The following is a 23,427-nucleotide window of genomic DNA, read 5'->3' as shown; positions in this document are numbered from 1 at the left end:
CCCCTGCCACTGTGGGGCTGACATCCTACAGGGGAGTGCTGCTTGGTCCCTCATTGTGGGAGCATGAGGAACGATCATTGCCCAGCGACACCCATCGATAACAGTGAATAATAGCCAGGAAGGGAGGCAGACAGCAGTAGGAACATGTGCTCAAGAGAAGTGCTGCAATTCTTGGGACAGGGCGCTTCTGCAGAGGAGGAGGAGAGTTGCAGGGTGGACGGGAGGGGGGGGTCCTGTCACTGCTGATGCTCTCTAGAGCTCAGCAGCTGGAGAGAAACATTGGCTAAGGATGGTCAAAGCTGGGAAGGGAAAAAGGCAAGGAGGGAAAAGGATGAAGTGAAAAGAGCTAGGAGCCACACTGGAGAGCGTACAAACAGCCTGCTGACCTCTGATGCATGAGGCATGAAGAAAACAGACTGTGATTGACTATGTGGACCATCTGGGTGATCATCTGGATTTCAACTGTCCCGGTAGGTGCTCAGATCTATTTATTCCCGTTTGCATGGAATCACAAGTTATCTGAGTAATGCTGAGCACCTCTATTTCATGAAGTTGTGGTGTCTCTGTTTAAAAAGATCTGTGTAGAACCTGGGATTTTTTAATTTTCTTCTTGCTTCTGCTGCTTCCTGCACTAACTGACAGTGGCCAGATGACTAGATGCTGGATGCCTCAGTTTCCTCACCTTTATAAAGACAGAAGTGTTACTAGCACACTTTGACAAACACAGCAGGTACTGTGTTGAAGGAGAAAAGATTTAACTCCATTCAGAGAAGCTTTACTGATTTACACCAGCAATCAACCGCTTAAGGGGCAATGCCCACATCTAGCAGTGCCTCCCTGTACTCAGATTGAAGGAATGTGAAGTGATGTTCATACCACAAAGTTTGTCTTCTTTTTTTTTAGCTTTATCATTTTACTGAGATTTATGTGGCAGATTGTCACTGCTGAGCTCCAGGTACTTGGACCAGTCAGAAAGGAGAGTGGAACCTGGCTGTGATCTCCAGGTGCTGCTCAGGTTATTCAGATTTTGAATGCACATAAAACAAGGGGTGAAATATGTCTAGCTTGGGTGTGAGAAGTTAGGACAGGATCAAATCACAGTTTCATTGCAACAAATGGAAAAATCAACTTATTTGTCCCAGTAGGGAATTTGGCTGCAACTGTGAGAAAACCTGAGCTCTGCCTAGACATTTTAATTGCAGAGTGGATGCAATCTTCAAACCTTTTGCCTTTTGATCATCTTCTGCAATAAAAATTGTGACTGTGATGGTTTTCTTGTAATTTTGGTTTCTTGTTCTTAGTGCTACCTAAAGGACTTTGTAAATAGATGTCATTGCTCGGAGTGTCCCCAAGAGCACCGGTTTCTATTGGTTCTTCTAGTGATTGAAAATACCTGTTTGGTTTTGCCAGGCATCTTTTGCTCCTTAAATCCTTTTATTGTACTAAATCCACTTATTTTAAAATGAAATGGCTGTGAATTCTGGATAATGTTTAGATTCACTCATTTCACACTTTAAAAACTGTGTTAGCCATTGCTGTCAATGTTGCAGAATTTTGCCTGTTCTAGAGATCTATTAATCACAGTTATCTCTGTTTGGAATGGGATTGGTATCTTGTCTTTTAACAAAATATGAAGAGGGTTTTCTCTCTGTCCTGGTTTCAGTTGGGATAGAGTTAATTTAGTAGCTGGTGAAGTGTCAAGGAGATCACAACTGTTTAAGGGAACTGTTTAGGAAGAGACATAGAAACAGCACGTAGAGGAGCCCCTTTTCCTCCTCGCTCTCCAGCAGCGGGGGCAGGCTGTTTGCTCCCACTTGTGGAGGGTAAACACGAGTGAGACTGAGCACAGCTGCTGGCAGAGTGGGGTTATCCGGCCGCGCCATGGGAAGCGGCTTTCGCATCGCTCCGCAAACATCCGAGCGCGCACCGCCTGCTCCCTCGGATGCCTGCGTTGGCACAGAGTGGCTCAGGGACAGGCCTGGTGGAAAACAAGGGCTTTAAACCCACAACTGCAAGCTCTCTGCTTTCCCTGGGTTAAAATCCTGTTAGTTGCACATCTATTCCCAGGAAGGGGTATCCAGCTGATTAAAGAATGGGGTGGACATCACTTTGTGCAGGCACTACCTATTGTAATTGTAAGGCACTACCTATGCTGTACTCCTGCTTGAACAACACATTTAGTGTAAGAAAGTAATGCTGTATTGTATCATCAGAGTGTTCTTCACAACTGTGTGTGCTAAGTGTGCGGCCTCACTCTAGTCATAAAGAAATAACACAGAATTTAAATTTTTGTAAAACAAAAACTTTCTTAGGACCCATATTTCTTAAAGGAAAACAGTGCCCACACAATGTAAAGGCTTTTTTAAGATGGAGTGTTCCCCTGTTTCTGAGATCATTGTTAATATGATTCCTAGCATTTAGTTTTACATATGTTCAGTATCATCTCAACAACCCAGACTGGTTCTGTTGGCCACTTCAAATGTTCAGCATTCAAATCCTGGCATCAGAAGATAGTTTGTTTCATATAAAGTCTTTGCATGTGTGATTCCAGAAAATTTATTACATTGTGCAAAACCGGGTGATTTCTAGTTCATTTATTTCATGACACACAAAGACAAGGGAGGAGGATACTGAAGTTAAACAAGTTTACACACCAGACCAATTAGGTGAGGTATGACAACACTGCTGAAAAGATCAATGTTGTTCAGAAATACAATACTCAAAAAATTTCCAGCCAATATAGTGGGAATATTGTCTCTAATGTCTGGTAGCTAAAATTTAATTGTAGAAAAGTAATAGTTCTCATTACAAGGTTTTCAGGGATTGTTCTTTCTCCAAAATCTAATCTGAAAGTGATCAGCAATACTACAAGATTTATTAGGTTGAGCAGTAATGTGATCCTGCAGGGCTGACTTTCTTGAACAAAGAACATAAACAAAGTCTATCTGATAATTTTCAAGTAATAGAGCCTGATGACTGGCTTCTAATTTCTTCATGGTGCATGTACATACATATGCATTTATGTATATGTACATAAAAGTTCCATAGTGAGAATTTATAGAGATTTTGGGCTTATCCATTAGAGAGAATTTATCTAATTCGTTATAATGGGCATCCACTTATATTCAGGTTTCTTGTGTCAAAAAGAACAGACACCGGTAAAAATAACTCTTACCCTGAAAAGGGTAAAAATACTTTTTTTTCTGAACAACATAACTGTTAAGACCTTGTCCTGCAAATAATTTTGTAATGATTTTCAATATTTGTCATTTTAATGGTCTGTAGCTGTTTGGTTTTTTCACTGATTTTGGTCCAGCTGCATAAAACATAAACACACAAAAATTGCTACATCAAGACTGAGTGAATATTAACATTCCCACATGGTTTTATGAGAAAGGAGCCTGGGAAGATATGAAAATGACCTTAGGACAAATTGCCATCTAGGTTCTCATGAAAATCTGGGTGAGATTCTGCTTTCAGGTGGGCTCCTGCAGCTACCAGATGGTAGCAGGGAAACCGGCTTGGGTGGTCTGCCACCAGTGGGCATATTTGGATCACTTGTGCCCAGGAAAATGACCTGCCAGGTGTATGGTTTAACACAGCCATGGGTGAGTGATTAATTCTCTGTTACTCTAGGAGACTCCAGCAGTGTCCTGGATGTTTCAGCAGTCTTTTGGAAGAGCATCCTGTTCATGTACTTAATTTAGCAGAATAACACATTTTTCTCAATGTCAGTAATGTCAGCAAAAGGGAGAAGACACAAACTCAGTCTGTGTTCGCCTGCTGCTACTACCAAAATGCAGACTGAACTGGGAAAATTGTCTGTATTTCAAGGAAATATTGCTCACAATCAAGTGATAAATTTGCATGGGGAATATGAGAATAAAAAGGATAGATTCTGTCGAGATTTTATAAGTTTTAAGAGGAAAAGTGATTCCACTGCTTTTAAAATTTGTAGATCAAAGCTATTCCACCTGTCTGTGACCTTCTGAGCGTCCTGAAAAGGGAGGAAGAAAAGTGTGTGGAGACTCTTTCTCTGGAGGCAAGGAACAGAACAACTGAGAATGATCTGCTCCTGAGCTCAGGTAAAGGTTGAAAAAATGCACATGAAAAAACCTGCTATCACATGAACTGGGTGCCTCAAACTCAGATACCCTGGCATCCCTTCCCATAGGTAATACATCTCTCCTTTAAGAGCAGAAAAACAGGTAAGATCTGTTACAAGGCTTGAGATTGGGATTTTGACCTTATTGTGACAGGAAGAATTGTGGGAACTTTCTAACCCAGTTGCTTGACTGCAATCCTCACAACTAGGGAACACACCAGCAACAAAATCTTGCAAATTGCAATCATGTCTTCTTGGAAAAGGATAATTTAAAAAGTCACCCTGGCAACTGCAAATTTACTTAACTATATTTACCTTAAAAATCAATGAAGACCAGCAGCAAACATTTCAATCACGTGGCTTGAAGGTCCTCATTGCTTCCTCCTTGTTCCAAGTTACTGTCGCCTAACAGAGTTCTTGAATTTCAGCGAGTATTTATCATCATACAAAGGAGATTTTTGGCTTGGGAAAGTTGTGGTACTGAGTCCTCATCATGTGGAGCTTTGCTTTCACAGCTGAGCAACAGGGGTCATGTGCAAGGGATTATTAAACCTTGCCTGTGAACTGCGTGTTATTTCCCCCAGGCAGCTGCTGGGTCAGCATCTCAGAGAGAACACTGAGTGTAGGCAACACATGTGACTATTTTTAGTGTGTGACCAGCCATCATCACTGAGGATGGGGGTGTGTCACTCACAGAATCCTGCACACTGAACTGATTCTGGGTGACTTTTGTGCACTGTAACATGGGCAAGGTTCTTACCAGCATGAGAAGGGAAGGAGCACCCATAGATGTGCTGTGTGCAGGCTGTCCTGCCCACAGATAGACTGCCACGTGGAGCTAGAGTTAGTTAAGGTGTTTTCTTTGTTTCAAAGCCACACTCTCTAACAGAGAGTGTTGGAGACACAGAACAGCCTCACTATGATGTGGCCCAAGGACAGAACCCAGAGGGAAGGTCCATTGCCTGGTTTCTTAGGATGCCTTGCATTTTTCTCTGTTACTGTTTGATGCCTGTCCCTTGCAGACTGATGGGTGTGAGCACAGCTTCAGGGCAGTACAGCCACATGGCAGTGACAGGATAACTTATGGCAGACTTCCAGGTACTCCATAAGGCAGATCTGTCCCATTGCATGTAAGAAGTTTGATGATATTAATAAATCAGTATAGTTTGTTTCCTTCAGTGAAGAGCAGGTTGGTTTGTCAGCCTATTTCTTTTTCTGCTTTGATCCTGTGATATGGCTCTAATGTTCAGCTCTGTGTTTCCTTGGCACCAAAGCTCCACAGCAGATGCAGACAAGTAAAACTCCACAGGACCTTGCCAGTGTGGACCTGCACTAGCATTAGCAGGCAGTAGCATTTTACAGATGGTCTTGTTTTATCTCAGGCAAATAGTAGCTTCTCAGCAGAGATTTAATCCAATTTTAAACTGGATCCACACCTTAAAATTCACCCAAGGCCTTTCATTATTGGAATTTTAAAATGTGGTAATTCTACCTAAAATTCTACCAAACTCTAAGAGAGGTTTGTTACCTTGGTAAATTAGGGAGTAATGCTTCTATTCTGGGAAAAAAACACACCTGAAAACACCTCCAGCCTTTAAGGTATCTGCATGCTTGAAGCCTATGAGGAGAAAACCCCATACAAGGATTTCAGTTTGAAGAAGAGAGAAACAAAGCTGAGGAATTCAGTGCATACCCTGCCTCTGTATGGTGGGTCATACAGAGGGGAATAAAGGTGGCTTTGCAGGATGTGGGGCACCTTCCACACCTCGCCCTTCCTGCAGCTGCCCCAGAAGCTTTGACTGGCACAGGCAGGAAAATGGACAAAGCAATGGACAAGCTCCCACCATGCCATCTCTGCTGCAGGGCTCACATCTCTGTGAAGATGGCACAAACAAAGGAATTCTTTGCTGAGGAATCAGGCACCAAGTACCTGAGCAGTGAGTGTTTCTTATCCTCCTGCAGTAAAAGGGAAAAGGGACTCTGCCCTTGTGATAACATTAGCTTGGGAAAGGAAGCAGTGTAATATTAACATAACTCAAGTCACAGTTATGCTCTTTTTAGTGCATGAGTGAGGACAAGGAAGTTCTCTTGGGAGCAAGGAGCAGGGCAGGGAAGCTGCTGGAGGCCTGGCACCCGTGATCATGGTGACACCGTGTATTGCTGCCGGGAGAAAGCTCCGAGTGCTGCTGGAGGCACATCCTAAAGAGCACAGGGCTCTGTGAGGGAGATGTTGCTGTGCTTTGTCTCCACCCTGAGGCTCTTTATCTAGCTGGGGGTGGGAGACTCCAGCGATTAGCTATGAGGAGTGGCAAGAAGCCCACCTGCCGAAGAAATAGCTTGGCTGGTTTTTGTTTTCTCTTCCTGAATGGAAACCACCAGCATCATAATTTTGCCAGGTTTTTCTGGAAATTTGGTCTGATTTTGGGGTTTTGTGCCTCCAGTGTTGGCATGAAGGTTGGATAAACCAAACAATGCAGCACGTTAAGTCATATATATCACCCAAAGTGAAGCTTTGCTTGCCTTTAAGCTTTTGCTTTGAAGTAAATCCTTTCCAAGACTTATAAACATTGGCACAGGGAGGACACCAGGGCTGAGGTGCTGCCCTGGCTGTGAACAGCTCTGTATTTTCAGGCACTAGGACTGTCGCACAAAAGCAAATCAATGCATTTCTAGAAATGTAAATATTTTTGTCAGGCTAATGGAGGCTGGCCTTATAAAGCATGAAGTGTTTGAGGAGAGTGCTTGGTCAGCACTTCCTCCCCTTGGCTTTCAGGGAGCACGCAGGGCAGACGGCACACGCCCGGATACAGCAGGCACAGCGTAGTCCTGACATGCCCCAGTGGCCTTTTTTCCCCTGTTTTGTTGCAGAAACCTCAAAAAAGGCTGCGCTAAAACCATTGACAGGGAGTGGAGGCAAAAGGGAATGAATTTGAATGAGTTCAGCCTGTACCTGGAGACGAGCAAAATAAGAAATGGTAGGATTGCAGTTTCCCTTTGGTACAAAGAGATCAAACGTAAGTCTTCTCCACTAACATTCTGCACCTCAGGCCAAAATTAATCCATGCCAGCATCCAGCACTTAAGCAAGATGTCTAAGTAGAGATCACCATCATACTCTGCTCCATTGGCCACCAGATGAGCTCCCTGCTGCATCTCTACCAGCCCTGCCAGAAGGCATTGCAGTCAAGCTGAGGGTGCAGCTGGAAAAGTCTCCCTCCCTCCCTCCCTCCCCGACTGTGAGAGAGGACCATGACAAGCCCATCCTTAAAACAAGCACCTAACTGAAATGGGGTGAGTCTGGGCAGCCAAGCTCAGTGAGTAGTCTGATGGGATTGCTCACTTCACTGCAGCCTGAGCACAGTGAAAGAGATGAGTGTTTCTGGCAACAAAAGGAAGACATTGATGCTGCTCCTCTCTATCCTTTCCCCAGTATGATGAGATTAGCTCAGCTGGTTAGGGCATAGTGCTAAAACATCTACATGGGTGTGATCCCCAAATGGGCATTCACTTAAGAGTTGTACTCTCTTTGTGGGTCCCTTGCAACTCAGAATAGTCTGTGATTTAAGTGATCTGTGGTTTAAGTATCAACCTGGATCTTTTTAGTCACAGAATCACTGAATGGGTGAGGCCGGAAGGCAGCAAATGGATCATGTGCTCCAACTTCCCTGCTCAAGCAGATCATCTAGTTGCATTTTTTCATATTTACAAAAATATTATGTAAGGAAAACATTAGGATGACTCAAAGTGAAAGCGTTAGAAAGAGTGAAAATAAGTTTAAAAATTCCCATCTGATTTCCTTCATCTTTCCAGGGCCATTCAGTAGTTACCAGCAAACAGTTAGGTAGCAAAAGGCCTGATGTGAAGTTCAGAAAGACTCTAATTGCTATTTGTGTGTCTAGTAGAGACCAGTGGGATCAATGACAAGACTGGAACAAGTCTGGGAGCTTGCTGGGGCTGGTTTGAAGCAATCAGGACCTGCTCTGTCCTATCCAGGTCTCGGCAAGACTTGCTCTGTCTCACCCAGCTTGCTTTTCAGAGCACTGAGCATCTTTGTTCCTGTAGCTGCCTTGGTCCGTGGGAGATGCTTGGAGATGTGTCCCAGTGTCTCATTGCTGGAAGAAGTTTCATGGTGTTGTGTCCCTGGGAGATGCTCTATGGTATTCCCTTGTTGTCCCCCCAGGCAGATGTGCTGGAATGTGGGACAACATGAGCTGCTGGCCTTCATCCTCTGTGGGACAGATTGTCAATGCTCACTGCCCTGAATTCTTTCAGATGCTGACTGGGAAAAAAGGTAATGCTAAAATGATGTTTTCTCACCCAGATATTTTTTATTAAACACTTATTTATTAAACACTTTATTTTTTATTTCTTTACAAAGATGCCCCACTCAGGTCTGAACTTGAAATGAATATTTTCCCCTCCTTCTTTTGAAGAACCATAGATACTTAGCAGATCTGTTTCCCCCTCTAAGGTGAACATGAAAAAGCCTGAATTAAAGTAACAAGATCTTTTTAAGTGTTTGTGTTTTCTAGCCAGATGGGAAAAAAGTGCAGGAATTAAATGATATCCTGAAAATCAGATTTTTAGCATGGTTTCTCAAGGAAAAGGGTTTTCTCCACTCAGGCTCTGTGTTTATTTCTGTCCTTCCCTTTTAATAACTCCTAGAGCCAGTGGCTGGTCCCAGAGGAGCTTGATGGGGACAAAACTTTACACAGCATTAGGTTCACATGAGTTTTGGCAAAACATCCAGCTAGGCAGGCAGAAAAGATCCCCTTTTTTTGCTTTCATTAAAAGGAAATCTGCTCTGGGGATTTCTCTCTTGCCTGTGACAGGATCCATACAAGTCACATAATCTCATGGAAATTCAGGTTTCATGGCTCACCAAACAGTTCACTCAAACAGAGGTGAGCTCTAGCAATGTTTTTTGTCCTTTTTTTTCTGGGATATCTAAGCTAGAAATAAAGTGAAATTTACTCCCTGTTGACTACACTAATCATGAGCTATTAAGTAAGCCTGCTTTCTGTTCATTTCTGCTTTTCAGTAATGCCTCAGAAATGTGTTTATGTTTCTCTTTCGGGAGTTAATGATTCAAATGAGAAGAGGGTTTTGCATTCTTCAGTTATAGGGCACAGATTAATGATGTCCAGTACTCACAGAAAAGCAGACAGATTCATTTTACGAAGGGAGGAACAGGAGACAAAGTATTAGATTGTCTAATAAAGATTATGTAACTCAAAGGAGAAGCACTTAGTGCTCTTTAAATGAAATCAGACATGAGCCACTCAGATTAAAATAAAAACCTTGCTACTTTCTGTACACACGAACATTATCTGCCCTTTGAGCCCTTTAAGCTGCTTTAAAGCCAAAGGATAAACTACACAAAGGCTTAGATCGCTGAGGAAACCATCCGTCTGGCATCCACATCAGCACAGCGGTCCCGGCCCTGAAATGCAGGAACTGAAATCCCCGCTGGTCCAGCCACTAGAGGGAACTGCTCCCTGCCTCTGGCTTCTCACGGCGGAAGAGAGCAGGAATTTGTACATCCAAAGGTCATAATTACATCTCAGATGTTCGCTCCCTTATCTTGGGGATAGTCAGCTTAAACTTGCCCTCTTTATCGAGGAGCTGATAAACAGTAGTCAGAATGACAGTGCTCAAAACAGAGCCCCAAGACCTGGTCCATCATCATTAGCATCTTATTTCAGTCTCTGCATCTGGCATTTTGGGTCAAAGTCAGCAATAGTTTAGCCTCATTCTCATGGCCACCTTCTTCTTTGGTTTTATACTGTGGTTGGCTTGTGACTCCAGAGTTTATTTACTGCTACAGTCATTGCCCTGTTTGGAGCAATTTTGAAAAAGAAAAACAAAGATCTGCTTGCTTCAAAAGAAAAGCAAAGGTTTCCTCTCCTCACCACTCACAAAGCAGATGGGCAGCCACAAATGCCAAAGGCCCATATGTTAAGCCATGTGGATGGCTCTGAGCTCTGCTCAAACCCTGGTCTCTGTGCTCACTTCTAGACTTGGATTTGCAGCCCAGACTGTCTGGTCCCTTTCTACATAGCAGACCAAAGAAACAAAATTGTCTGGAACAGAGTAACAGAACTGAGCATGGTGTCTTAGGCAAGGAATGAAGGAAGGTGTGACAATCGTGAGGATTCAGGGGCAAAGGCCACATCAGATAGCCCCAGTTCCACAGCCATCCCTTTAGCCAGAGTTCCTTCTTGCCTAGGCAATTCCAAAGTACCAGTAAACATCAAGCCAAATCCTTAGACAGACTGCAGATACCCAGTCTGCTCTGAGTGGGGCATGCTGCAGTTTCCCCAGTGTGTGTGTATAATCACATATAACTCAGGAGTATTGTAAAAATTTTCCTTGTCCCCATCCATATGATGTGCCTGGCACAATCTCTTGTGCAATAGCATGAGCACACCCACACAGAACTTCACCTTCTCTTGTCTGATCTGCTCTGACAGCCTCAAGCACCAAACAGTCACAGGCACGTTTACAAGCACAGTGCTTTGCTCCAAGTTAAGTAAGTGTGTCTTAATAGCTGATGCTGAAGTAGAGAATCTCCCACCACACCACCCTCTTGCTGGGTGCCAAGACAGGCTGGGGCGAACCTTTTGGGAGAACTGCTTCTTTTCCTGTTGTTGCTGCACTGCAGCAAAACATAGAAAACCTGGCTTATAAAGCAAGCCTGGCCCTTTCAAAGATGCAAAGTTGGAACAAGATGTTCAAAACAGCATCAGAATAATAGTCTGATAAGGACACACCCAGAGCTCTTTCCACTCAGGGTTCTAAGCCTGTTTGCTGTGCCTTGCAGGTTTACAGAGGTGAGTTCAAATCAAGTGCAGACATTCTGCCAGGTCACCAGCATTAGCCCAGAGGTAGCAGGAGCCCTGACTCTGTCCTGACAATTCCAGCAGGGCTCCAAAGAGGATTAACCGTGGCCAAACACTGCTGGATACGCATCTCCCTCAGTTTCCTCAGCACTGCAGGGGTGTTTTGCTAGAGCCAGACACCCTAAAGTCCTCATGGCTAAATGTGTGGGAAAAAAATGGACTTTTATGGTGCCCTCTGGCAAGGGTTGTACTAAGAACAACTGCTGGTTTCATGTCCCCTTTAAATACCTGCTAGCATTGCCATCACTGCAACAAAGCCAAGATTTCACTCCATGTTTCTGAAGTCTGATTCTTACCAGGCAGATCAATGTGATTAGGACAGTGGGAAGTTGTTTTACTTCTTTGTGAAAATTTCTCTTCAGCATGTAACAAACATGCCTGCTAGGGCCACTTGCTTCCAGGGACATTATAAGTGGTGTTGGGCAGGACTTCCCACTTCCACTTTAGAGCCAAACATTAATGTGAACAAGTTCAAAAGTATCCTGTTCAGCCATATGCAGCTTGCAGGGCGTTTGTCTCACTCAGCATTAGGAGTCTAAAAGTCAGACTTTTTTTAAAAGTCAGTTTGTCTGACTCAGCAGAAAAGGGTCAGACAAACTGCCTTTGTGGATACCAGTATGAAAAATTAGTTGAATTCTGCAAATGTCTATTTTTCTCTGAAGACAGCCCCAAGGGACACAGTTGGACTTGAGCACTCAGCTTTCCAGAAGCTGAGCTTAAGAGGGGAATTTCTTCCCAACCTTTAATTTGCAAGTAAGCAAGGAAATCAACTGTGTAAAATAATGCCCAGTGTGGGAAAAGACTTTTAGTATTCATTTAAATCTTACTGAAAATCTGTGACCATCTACAGTTTTGTGTTCTATTTGGAGCATGACAAACCACAGTAAGGAGGTGGGAGCATTCAGCAGAGTATCAGGTTTGCATGGAGCTCGAATCTGTGACTGAACAAGTCATGTGTTTGCTGATCTTGGAATAGTGGCCAAGAAACACCAGATGTACTGAGCAGTATTATTTATGTTGCAATTAATAAAAACACATCCATCACAGTCATCCCTGAGTGGGCAAACAATATTATGACCCACACAAGCACACTGGGCAAGCATCAACAGAATCAGCTCAGCTGCATTTTGCCTCCAGCTATGCAGAGAGCCCTGCCTGGGGCAACACACTCTCCTGGCTCTTGGAGCAACCCTACAAGGTGACTGAACCCTGAGGACAGCAAAGACAAAACCGGAAATGGTCATAACCCATTCTGTGTTTTTTATTGTTGCCACACAGGTTTTGTGTACCGAAACTGTACAAGTGAGGGCTGGTCAGAGCCGTACCCAAGACCTGACATTGCTTGTGGCTACAATGTCAACGACACCACCAACGAGGCCAGAGTGAGTTTGAGTGCCCATCAGCACGGATCTGCTGCTCTGGGGCCCTGGGGAGAAACACTTTTAGGAGAGACTGATTGATGTTGTGATTTAACCCAGGTGGGGTTATTACTACTGGTGGTTTTCAGCATGAATACTTCCTGCAAATGATTGGAAGTGGCTGCTCAGAGTGACATTTCAGTAGCTGATTTTACAAGAAAATTAATTCATTGAAAAGGAGGAAGGATCCTTCATTTGGTATGGGCTGATCTCTACCAGGCAAACAAAGTAAAGGTGTGATTACATGTTCCCCTGCAGCGTTCCTATTTCATGACCCTGAAGACCATGTACACCATTGGATACTGCACCTCCCTTGTGACATTGATGATAGCCTTGGCGGTCCTGGCCTCCTTTAGGTGAGGAGAAGCATCTCTGGTTTGTGTTTGGTTGGGGCTTCTGATCATCACAGCTGACAAAATCCTTCTATTGACTTTCTGGACAAGCTAAAAATTGAAGTATATCTGAAAACCTTTACAGAAATCAGTACAAAATTTATCTCTGAACCTGGTCTCCCAGAAAATGTCAGGACTGCTTATTATATTGTGCTTTCCTTTTCTTTCCAAATAATAGCTGGATGCATGTTGCAAATGGCATTTGCACCAACTCCCTGATGAGGTCTTCCCATGATTTCAGTGTCCTTTGGGCAGAGTTTCTTTCTCCCTGCTGCTCTTTTCCCCACTTGAGGCTGTGGCTAAAACTTTGTTCTAAGTGCCACTGCACGGACTTGTGGTAAAGTGTTTCAGGTTTCTATTAGCAATCTGACATGCAGCTTATCTTCACTCATCCCTGTAACCTGGAATTTGTACTGTGCTGCTTATTCAGTGAAATAATTTCCCTTACAGTAAATGTCAGGGCGGCACCTCTGGGCAAAGGAAACCCAACTACTTTGCAAATTTATGTTCAGGCTGCACAGCCTCTGGACACAGACTATGTGAAGATTTAATACAGAAAACACTGCAGGCACCAGTGCACTGTGCTGGCAGAATAAATAAATTCATCCAGGTGTGAATAAACACCTTGGGTTCATGTTGCTACAGAAAGGAGGGAGGGATGCTAGAACAAGCATATTGGCATGAAATCCCAATTTTCCTGGCAACATTCAGCTTGCTTTAGTACCTGAGTGGAGCAGATATGACTGTAGCTTTTTAAGGTCTTCTCTAGGATATCCCTCTTGGGAAATGCATTAGTCTTCCTTTCACAGACAGAACACCACTGTTCTTCATTTGTCAGTTTATCACTACTAAGGGTTGAAACCTGTTGTTTACAGCCACAGGTTCCTTACATTGGTGAGGAATGTCACTTCACTGGATCTCTCTCTCTTGTTTTTGCAGAAGGCTTCGCTGCACAAGGAACTACATCCACATGCATCTCTTCACCTCGTTCATTCTGAGAGCCTCATCCAACTTCATCAAGGATGCAGTCTTGTTTTCCTCTGAGGACACAAATTACTGTGGGGCATACACGGTAACCCTCTGCTCACCAGCTTGCTCCACCCCTCAATTTCCCAGCAGGATCCTAGCAGGGTTTAGTGTACAGGGAAGGAAATCTTCATCCCAACTTTATGTTCATCATGAGGGGTTAAGGGGGAAGAGAGCTATGCTCTGCCCCTTCTCTGAGAATACATTAAATATTGCTGACTTACACTGCAGTGTGAGGCCTGATAGTAAGATATGGCTTGCACTCAGACAGTCTGTGACCTCCCAAATTTTGAAATGTTTTTGCCTTTTTCTTTTTATTGGCAGCAAACTATTTCAAAAATTTGGGTGTGAGGAGGGGTGAGCAACACTGAAGGTGATGGTCAATGGTTTAAATGAAAAGATAAGCATAAGGGAGAGGAACAAAAATAGGTTTGTTCTGTTTTGTTTTATCCCACTGGTTTTTCTGGATATTTGTTGCAGAAAAACTACATTTTGAGAACATTTTAATTTGTCTTTATCAACTGCTTTTCTTGGGGGTAAAAAAAGGATTGACAATACATTCATACCCTTCTCGAAGGTGATGTTTGTGTTGCTGGTACTAGGAAGATAGTAATAGTGAAATTCCCCTGAGACAGTAACCTGAATCCAAGTGTCCATGACACGTTCAGTTCTTCTAGTGAGGCAGTTGATTAATGCATTTAGGAGTGCCAGCTCTGCTTTCTTGTCATGTGAACCCCTGTCTCGAGGACACCCATTTAGTCCCCTAATTGCTATAAAATCTCTGTTTGCCAAGACTAATTTACAGCTCTCTGTCTCTGCTAGAAGGTAGGAACAAACCCAGGCAGGAGCTAATTATGCTCTCTTTCCTCAGGCTGGCTGCAAGCTCACCATGGTCTTCTTTCAGTATTGCATCATGTCTAACTACAGCTGGCTCCTGGTGGAAGGACTGTACCTCCACACTCTCCTGGTGATCTCCTTCTTCTCGGAAAGGAAGTTCCTCTTGTGGTTCATCGCCCTTGGATGGGGTACTGGTTCTCCCTCAGTGAGGACAACTGGGTTTTTTCTGCCTTTGGCATGGACTTGTGAAGCAGTAACTGCTTTTTGCAATTGCAGGTGCCCCAGCAGTGTTTGTGGCTGCATGGGCGGCTGCTCGGCAGCTCCATGAAAATATTGGGTAAGTGGTGTGGAGTGGGGGAAGCTGGCATGCCAGGGGAGCATGCAGGCCATGTGCAGCCTGTTCCATGGGGTCCTGCTCATTTCTGATTGCTGGGAGCAAGTAAATCAATCAACACCCTGCTGTGGTGGGAGCCTGCATCCTAGTGTGGGTGTGAGTAGAGAGGTACAGCTGAGCAACATGAGGAAAATCTTCCAATTCCATTTGAGCATTTTCAAGGGTAGGAGGTAGCCTTCAGGTATGAATTGAGACCACATGTTTTCAGTATCTATATTTAACTTTCTGAACAGTGAAACTTTGTTTCTTTCTCTTCTCCCTTTCAAAATTTTGAACAGTGTTTGTGCTTTAAGGGAAGGACTTGTTTCTGTCCCGTGCAGGTGGGCAGTTTTCTGTCAGACACGTTGTACCACTCAGTGAGAACAAGAAATTTTGTAGAAAAGAGAATAGGGGCCTATCTAAGGTGCAAAACAGACTAAACCTGTTCGAAAAGATACCAATATTTTGATATCTGACTGCACCTTCTATTTTTACAGGTGTTGGGACATTAACACTGATGCCAATACCTGGTGGATCATTAGAGGCCCCATAGTTGTGTCTATATTTGTAAGTCTTTTCTGAGACATGCAGATTCAAACTGTGTTTTCAAATACTGTGAAGTCACAGCTCATCTACTCAACATGCTTTAGAAGTGTGTTAATGAACTGATCTTAGGCATGTGTCTGAACTGATGTGACCCATGAGTTACTGCTTAAGCAACTTCTGCTCAGCAGGACTTAGTCAGTAACTAATGCCCGAAAGCTAAATTCACAAAAAAAGCTAGATTGTCCTCCCAAGAAGCAAGTGCCTGAAGAAGATCAGGTTTCCACATCCTGTTGATTTCACATGAACTTGGCTGTTTTGTGGAAGCTTGTTTTGGACTGTTTCAAGGAAAACTCCGAAGGAGAAATGAGTGGCTGTACATTTCAGTTTCAATTACTTTTCTGTCTTCTGGTCAATGCCTCTCTCAGCAAAGCCAAAACCAACTTGCCTTACATGACCACTGGCTTTTGTTTTCAGGAATGAAAACAGTTCACAGGCTGCAAGCATCACATATTAGTGGACAGCACTGAGGCACTGCTCAGTGGATTAAGGCACAGGCATTGGAACTCGGAGTGAGCCTGCCCAGTGCTCAGACAAGAGCAGTTTGGTGTATATAATACTCAGCACCTGTGTTTTGAGCATTTGCTGGTACTCTCCTTTAGAGCCTTAGGTACCAGGGGGCTGGAGCTGCTGCGTGGGATAGTTCTGCCTGATGAAGATGCTGTGGGTCAGACCATGCTGCAATGACCTGTCTGAAACCCTAGCCCAGAAATTGGGTTTTCTCAAGTAACCTACTGACACCCCAAGCGAAATCCCAAGGGCTGGTTGAGGTTTTCATGTTTCCAGTAAGAAGCATTTTGTTTGCAAAACACAAACTGCAACACTTGCACACTTCTCAGAAACCCAGGCAGCAGAGATGGTGGGTTAAAGTTCTGCTCCTATTGACCAGTGAGCAGCCCTGCATCCCCACAAGACAAGCAGCAGACCACACAAGTAATTTGGGGTCATCGCATTTATTTTTCTTTATGAAACAACCCTCATGCTAGGAGCCACTGAGTTGTATATAAAAGCCAAGGAGACCCAGGCAAGACAAAAAGCACAGTCTTAGTTTATCTTTTGGCAGCCCCCACCCGCTATCACCTCCCAAGAGTCCTCAGGATGCTGATCCTGCCTTGTTTAGCTACTGAGGGCAGAAGCCGCCTGCATGACTCTGCAGGTTTTCCTCAAAAGAGGCTTTACTCAAGCCCATAAGCAAACAAACAGCCAGATCTCAAAAACCCAGATCTAATCTCTGTATTCCTCACAGCCTTCAGCAGTTGAAAGGGCAGAAAACCAGCACCGATAAACACCTTTGTGCTCCCAGACTTTTGCTCATTCCTGTGCTGCCCGCTGCCCGCGGACAATTCCTCCGGGCAGGGATCCCAACGCTCCCCCTTCCCCTGTGGTTTTATCAGTGAACAGCCCTGTTCAACCAACAGCTCTTCCCTGGCCTAATGGATTAAAAATCCCAGCATACCCTGACCTGAACCCCCTTTGCTCCCCACCACCGCTGAAGTATTTCCTTCCTTCATGCTCCCCACCTCTAGCTCTCCCCAGCTCTACTCCTTTCCTCCTCCCTCCCCAGCTTCCCCAAATTTCCATCCCTCTCCAGACACCCTCAGCGGCCACAGCTGCTCCCCTTCCATCCGGTAACTTTAAAGAACTCATGGACTTTCTGTGTCTGTCCCACCTCCAGCAGACCCGGTTTTTTAGGGAGACCCACGCCCCCGCGCGCTTCTGCCATGCCCCGAGCACGCTGGACCCGCCATGAAGAGGATGCACCTCTGCCATGGTGTTTGCCGGCCCAGGGAAGGGCTAAGGGCCAGCCACCAAGCAGGGTGCTGCAGAAAGGGTACAGCTCTACAAGGCGCTGCAGAAGGGCTACAGCTCTGCAGGCTGGGCAAGCCAAGGGCAGATCAGCCCCAGGTCGCTCCCCACCACGGGACAGACAGACAGACAGACACGCTCAGGCGGCTCTACCTCCCCTGCAACTCCCACTCTTTGCCTGAGGGTCCAACGAGCAGCAACAGCTATTGCCTCATCTGCACCCAAACTGAGCAGATCAGCATTTTTATCTGATATCCACCCTTCGAGAGGGGGAGAATGCAAAAGGAAGAGCTCCAGCGTCGACTCTCTCCTCTCCCCACTTTGAACTACTCTGCCTCGTGATCCCAAACCACACGGAATGTTTTGAGCAGGGAACAAAGAGCACTCACTCGTAGTCCCAGTTAGCAAGTGATAGTGACAGCTCCAGGGCTGCCCCTTTGCTGGCATCCAAGTGGGGCCAGATTGTGCAGAGGCTGTCAGAACCCCACAGTCAGAGGGGACCAAACCCATGCTCCTGGTTTTCCTGCCTTTTAGTGATTTGCCTGGATAACAAGCCCTGACCATCCCCATTACTAAAGCTGCAGCAAACCAGCAGGGAAAGCAGCCAGCATCCAAGCCCAGGGTGGAGAAGCAGGAACAGAGACTGGGATGGGAACATGGACTGAGGCAGGCCAGACCCAATCCTTCTATTCTTTGTCCCCAAAGTGGCTCTGCTGATACCTGCCAGTTACCTAGGTGGATAATGGGTTTGTTGTTTGGTGGGTTGCTTTTGTATTCTTACTTTGGTTTTGGTTTGTTTGGTTTTTTTCAGATTAATTTCATCCTCTTTGTCAACATTTTAAGAATCCTGATGAGGAAGCTCAGCTCCCCTGAAAAACGGAGCAGTGATTTCAACCAATACAAGTATGTCCCTTACATCCCTTATAAGATATTCAAGGCCACCTGAGCATTTCTTGCTCCTTCTACACCAGCTTTTCCCTCTGTTTTCAGGAGACTTGCAAAGTCAACACTTCTCCTCATCCCCCTCTTTGGGGTCCACTATATCATCTTTGCTTTTTTCCCTGAGGATGCAAGCAGTGGCACAATGGAAATTCAGCTGTTTTTTGAATTGGCTCTTGGATCATTCCAGGTAATATTTGACAAGCTATTATTTCTTTAAAATAAGAAAAAGAGGTAGAACATATAACTCTGTAACAGAGCTGAGTTTCCAATGGCAAAGCCAAGCTGTCTGATTTCCCTTGAGATGCCTCATCCCCATTCAAAAGCTGAAACTGCAATCTGTGACCACGGTTCTTTTATCTTTTAGGGCTTTGTTGTGGCTGTACTTTATTGTTTTCTTAATGGTGAGGTGAGTTTCATGTGTATAACATTCTTTTTTATTGCTGAAGCATGCCTCGTTAATCAGTGGGATACATCCCCCAATGAATTACATGTTTTTTCTGAGGGTTTTCTTCCCAGCTACCTAACATCACTCTTGAAATTCCTCCTAGACCAGGCAAGCCTAGGTAATTGTATGCCAGATGCAAACTTCACCTCTCAACTACTGCAACCCTTTCATAAATCAGATAACATTATTAGTGTCTGGGAACTGAGGGTGGGAGCCCCATCCCTCACACAGTCACACTGACAGCCGATGGTTCTGACGGATGACACCATTATCTGCCACCCCATCCATGGCTGCTTTATTTACTCAGTCCTTAGGAGGGAATTTATCAAAAGCTATGCCCAGTCCAAGTTTATTAGGAATCTTTAAAGGTAAAGCTTTCAGTAGAGGGATTGTTTCCATTGTAGTTGCATGACAACTCCCAGGCTTCTGGGCTAGAACTTGCACTCTGAAATGCTGCTGCTGGTAGAGGTGGGGGAAAACATACAAACATACAAACCTGAAAGATGTAGAGCTAATTGGAAGGGGAAAAAAAAGGAAGCCAGTGCCTAAGAAAAGGTCACTTTGAAATAAAGGAGGGTTTTGAAATACTCTGACTGATCTGTCAACAGGGTACAGAAAAAAGTGGTTTTGAAAAAAAAAATCGATGTGTTTTTTTTTTACTTTGGAGTGCCAAAATGTCCTGATTTTATATCTAAAATTAAAATTCTGGAAAAATCTAAACCAAACCCTTCCTAAGGCCAGCTAGATTCTGTGAACAGTTTCACCTGCAATTAAATAGAAAGTTGTATGGCTGCAACAACAGTATCACTAGAAGTGTCAAGAAACAGCCCTGCCTTAACCCTGGGGTTTAAATAACTAAGCCCAAACCTTGCCAAAGGTAACCCACTCTCATTTTCCTGTTCCACTGCTCTCTGCACTGCAGGGCTCCAACGTAAACTAGCTGAACTAAGTATTTTGTGGCCTTCCTGCCTAGGTTCAGCTGGAAGTTCAGAGAAAGTGGAGGCAGTGGCATTTAAGCAAGCACTGGCGGCAGCACCTCAGCACCTCGGCGAGTAACGGAGGCAGCGGCTTGACCCAGGAGATGCAGATGGTGAGGTCCAGCCCAGCAGAGCACAGGAGAGGAACCCTCCAAAGGTCAAGTGTGCTGTAACTCTGTGCACCTGAGGGTGCCCCCACGCTCAGATACACACGGCTGAGTCCCACGGGCCGAGCTGGGAGCCCTGTGTCCATGTCCAAAGCGGGACTTGGCTGTGGATCAGCGGTTCTTGGAGCACATCTCTTGTGTATATCCTGTGCAGCACCATGGTTATTCTGCAAAGCAAAATGGGCCCAAATATTCTGCTCTTCCTTGAGTTTCTGCCCACAGTAATTTGTGTTTCTTTCCACACCTGCTGCTAGTTCTACCTTAAATGTGACCTTCCATTTTTCGTGTGGCTCTCCAGCATGTTCCAGGCTAACTCAGGCTGGGTTTTTTTTTGATGTTCTTTATTTTTACTGCTGCAGAAGCTGGGAGGACATTGAATTTTGTATGATGAAAGTTACATGCCAGCTTCCATGGGTTTGAAATGCACAATTAATTAATCCCTAGCATTTATCAAGGTTCAAAGCCTCTCTGTTGTGGTGGTGGATGAATGGATGATGGACACTGAGAACATAAGGCACAGCTGAGCTCCAGTTTCCTCTCTGCATAACCATTGCTCCAGTGACAGGCTCAGACAGGTTTTTGCCTTTGCCTCTTTTAGCAGTGGAGACCTTGGGAACAACGGTGGTCCAGCTGGATGTTTGTATCATTTTGAAATGGTAACAAAGCTATTACAACATATTCCAAGGGTGACCAAAACTCTTCAGTAGAACAGCTCATCCCTATTGTGTCTGTACCTCTGAGACTTGACCAGCTTGTATTGGAAGGGAAGAAATGAAAGCTCTGAGACATCTAAAGGTCAATTGAACTGGACAGTAGAAGCTATCTGGCAAAAAACAACATCATAGTGGCTACCAAAAATCTCTTTAGAGTCTACAGTTCCTCTGTGTACTGAAATCTGCAAGGCTGTGCACTGTAATATGCTGTCAAAAAGTATCTGAGCTATCACAGCTTTATGCTCTTAAGGACATAATCAAGCAGATTTCCCTGTTTTGAGTGGGAAAAGGATAAAATAATTAATCTGACAAATGAAATCAAATCTCCTACTTGATTTTGTATCCACATTTCCCTAGTTGGGGTGATTCTTGGCTGGGTTTCTTCAAGGGCAAAGATGCTTGAACTGAAAGCAAATGGCGTTTATCACTTCTCCTTCCTTCTGATCACCTCCAAGACATTGGCAAAACATGCATGGCATGTCAAATGCTGCCTGGCAGCATTCCCCAACCCCCTCTGCCAAAACTGCTCCAACGAGCTTTTAATCACACCAAATGCCTACATGGCAGGCTTCTGCCATTTTGTCAGAAGACAAACATGCAGAGAAGTTCAAAGGATACATTCAAGCTTAAATTACCTGCACTGAAGCAGGTTTTTGAGCGATGTTAGTTCTCTTTGAAACTCTGAGAGTCAGGAAAAAAGTGGGTTTTTTTCATTGGCAGCACTGACAGCTATCCCACGGCCTCCATGGTGCAGCAGAGAGGGCAGCCAGGGGAGGAAGGGCACTCAGCAGCAGGGAGAGCTTGGCGGGTGCTCCTGCCTGCTTGGCTTTCTTGGCTCATGCAGGTCACCCAGCAGCAGCAGAGCTGAGCCTCTTTACAACCAGGTAAAACACAACGAGATGTAAAGCTGTAAACTGGCAAGGAATCACTTTAAACTTATATTTTTGGAAATAGCAGGGTTTCAAGTTGGCTTTGTCCTCTAAAAATCAGCCAGAACAAGTGGAAGGAAGAAACGGGAGCAGGATCAGTCCCATGACCAAAGGAGAAGTGAAAGCCCCTCCCTGAAGGTTGGAATTAAAGATCTCACTCTTTGCTGACTCACCAAGCCAAGCAGAGCCTCCAAACTTGTCAGGGGTTCACTCTGTCCCAGTGCATTTAGCAAGTCAGATACTTCCGAAAAAATGTAACCTTAAATTTTCTCTCTGGCCTAAGAATGAGACCGACGAGGGTGAAACAACTTGTATGTTCCCTCTCTGAGAATTAAACATTCATCCTTCAAGCCAAAGCAGCTGTTTGCTTTAAATGCAAGTGCCTCCATCCAGCATAAATGAAGAAATACAGATTCAGAGATACAATAACATGTAATTAATTAGATCTGATGCAATTATTGGCTCTCACACGAGCCAGTGTAGGAGCTCAGCCCTGCAGTGCATAGTTAGGACCAGCACAAGATTGGGAGGAGGCCAGGCTGAGCATGACACCTATTTGTACAGGGGCATGCCACATGCCACCTGCCCCAGAAAAAAATACTGCTGGTTTTTATATTTAAAACCCCCCAGTTCTAGTATAAATTATTGTTTTACATGGCCATTTTGGTTTCACATGGCCATTTTGGTTTTATTAATCTTGCCTGAAATTACCAAGAAAAGTGAATTATTCCCAGATTCTGTATAACATGTTCATTTTAGGCATCAAGCACAAGTTTGTTTGCATACAGAGCTAAACAACTCCATAAAAACTCCTGGATGTCAGCTGGATTTGGAGTCCTCAGCTCTTGGGGAAGAGCACCTCCACTTGGGAAGATCCCAGGAGCAGGCAGCCCCTGGAGTTAGGATGCTGTGACCTTGTCCTGGTTTCTGCTGGGAAGAAAACTTCTGTCCTGGAAGAAACGCTGCTGCCAACCAGCACCCCAGGGGAATGGGCTCCTACCTTCCCCATCCCCTGGGCAGGCACCACAAAGGCTCCCTGCCCTGCTGGGGATCTTGCTTGTTTAGCTGTGCTGAGGGATGCTGGAGGAAAGAGCTGCTTCCCTCTGGGGACACTGACATGTTTGTAAGCAGATGAAGAGGAACAGGAAAGCAGATCTCAGGGAGCAATGCAAAAGCAGATGAAGGCACAGAGGGCGAACACAAACTGCATATTCATAGAGGCCACCCACTTTCCTTTTATTGCACTTGCTCCTGGGTATTCAATGTAATAAGGTGGCTTTACCCGTAAACAGGGCCTGAGCACCACCTTTCACACAGGCAGTTGTCATTGTTCAGGGACACTGGTGACAGCCTCTGGCTATTCAGCCCAGATGCCCCGAGGAGCCAGTTGTCCTTCTGCCAGCCAGCAGGAGCATCAGCAGCCTAAGTGCTGATGAATTTAAGAGGAAGTCATTAATGGATTTTCTTTCCAACACTGGCAACAAGGAAGTTCCTAGCAAAACTGTCAGAAGCAAAAACCAATAGTTGTTCAGTGAATAATTACATTGTATAGTGCCAGGGGAGCTGAAATGGGCTGTTCCAGAAGGGTTGGTACTGGTTTTGTGGGGTTGCTCCAGTGAAGGTGAGAGGCTTCAGGAATTCGGGCAACACCCCTTCCAGGACACTGCCTGGGGCAGACCTTGTTTTACCCAGAAATGAGGCCCTTCTTGCATGTGCCAGCTGTCTCAGAAGGTTGAGAAGAAGGGCTATTATCAGCTTACCATAGGCCCCAGGAGAGGGAAAGAGAAAGCAGG

General features: G+C 44.8%; 1 protein-coding gene across 1 annotated transcript; it reads left to right on the top strand.

Annotated features, from left to right (window-relative positions):
- Positions 1-245: 245 nt before the first annotated feature.
- SCTR (secretin receptor) lies at positions 246-22,406 on the top strand. The gene is given in 15 exon segments (XM_064718732.1): positions 246-311; positions 313-366; positions 369-470; positions 3,959-4,085; positions 8,285-8,395; positions 12,285-12,388; positions 12,683-12,780; positions 13,756-13,888; positions 14,714-14,867; positions 14,956-15,016; positions 15,550-15,619; positions 18,273-18,364; positions 18,452-18,590; positions 18,768-18,809; positions 19,822-22,406. Coding segments are annotated over 15 exon segments (1,530 nt in total). The 3' UTR covers positions 19,999-22,406.
- Positions 22,407-23,427: the final 1,021 nt, after the last annotated feature.

The sequence above is a fragment of the Zonotrichia leucophrys genome, chromosome 7, assembly GCF_028769735.1.
Source record: "Zonotrichia leucophrys gambelii isolate GWCS_2022_RI chromosome 7, RI_Zleu_2.0, whole genome shotgun sequence".
NCBI classification, from domain to species: domain Eukaryota; kingdom Metazoa; phylum Chordata; class Aves; order Passeriformes; family Passerellidae; genus Zonotrichia; species Zonotrichia leucophrys.
Note: the sequence above shows the minus strand (reverse complement) of the source record. Positions and strands in the feature narration are given on the sequence as shown.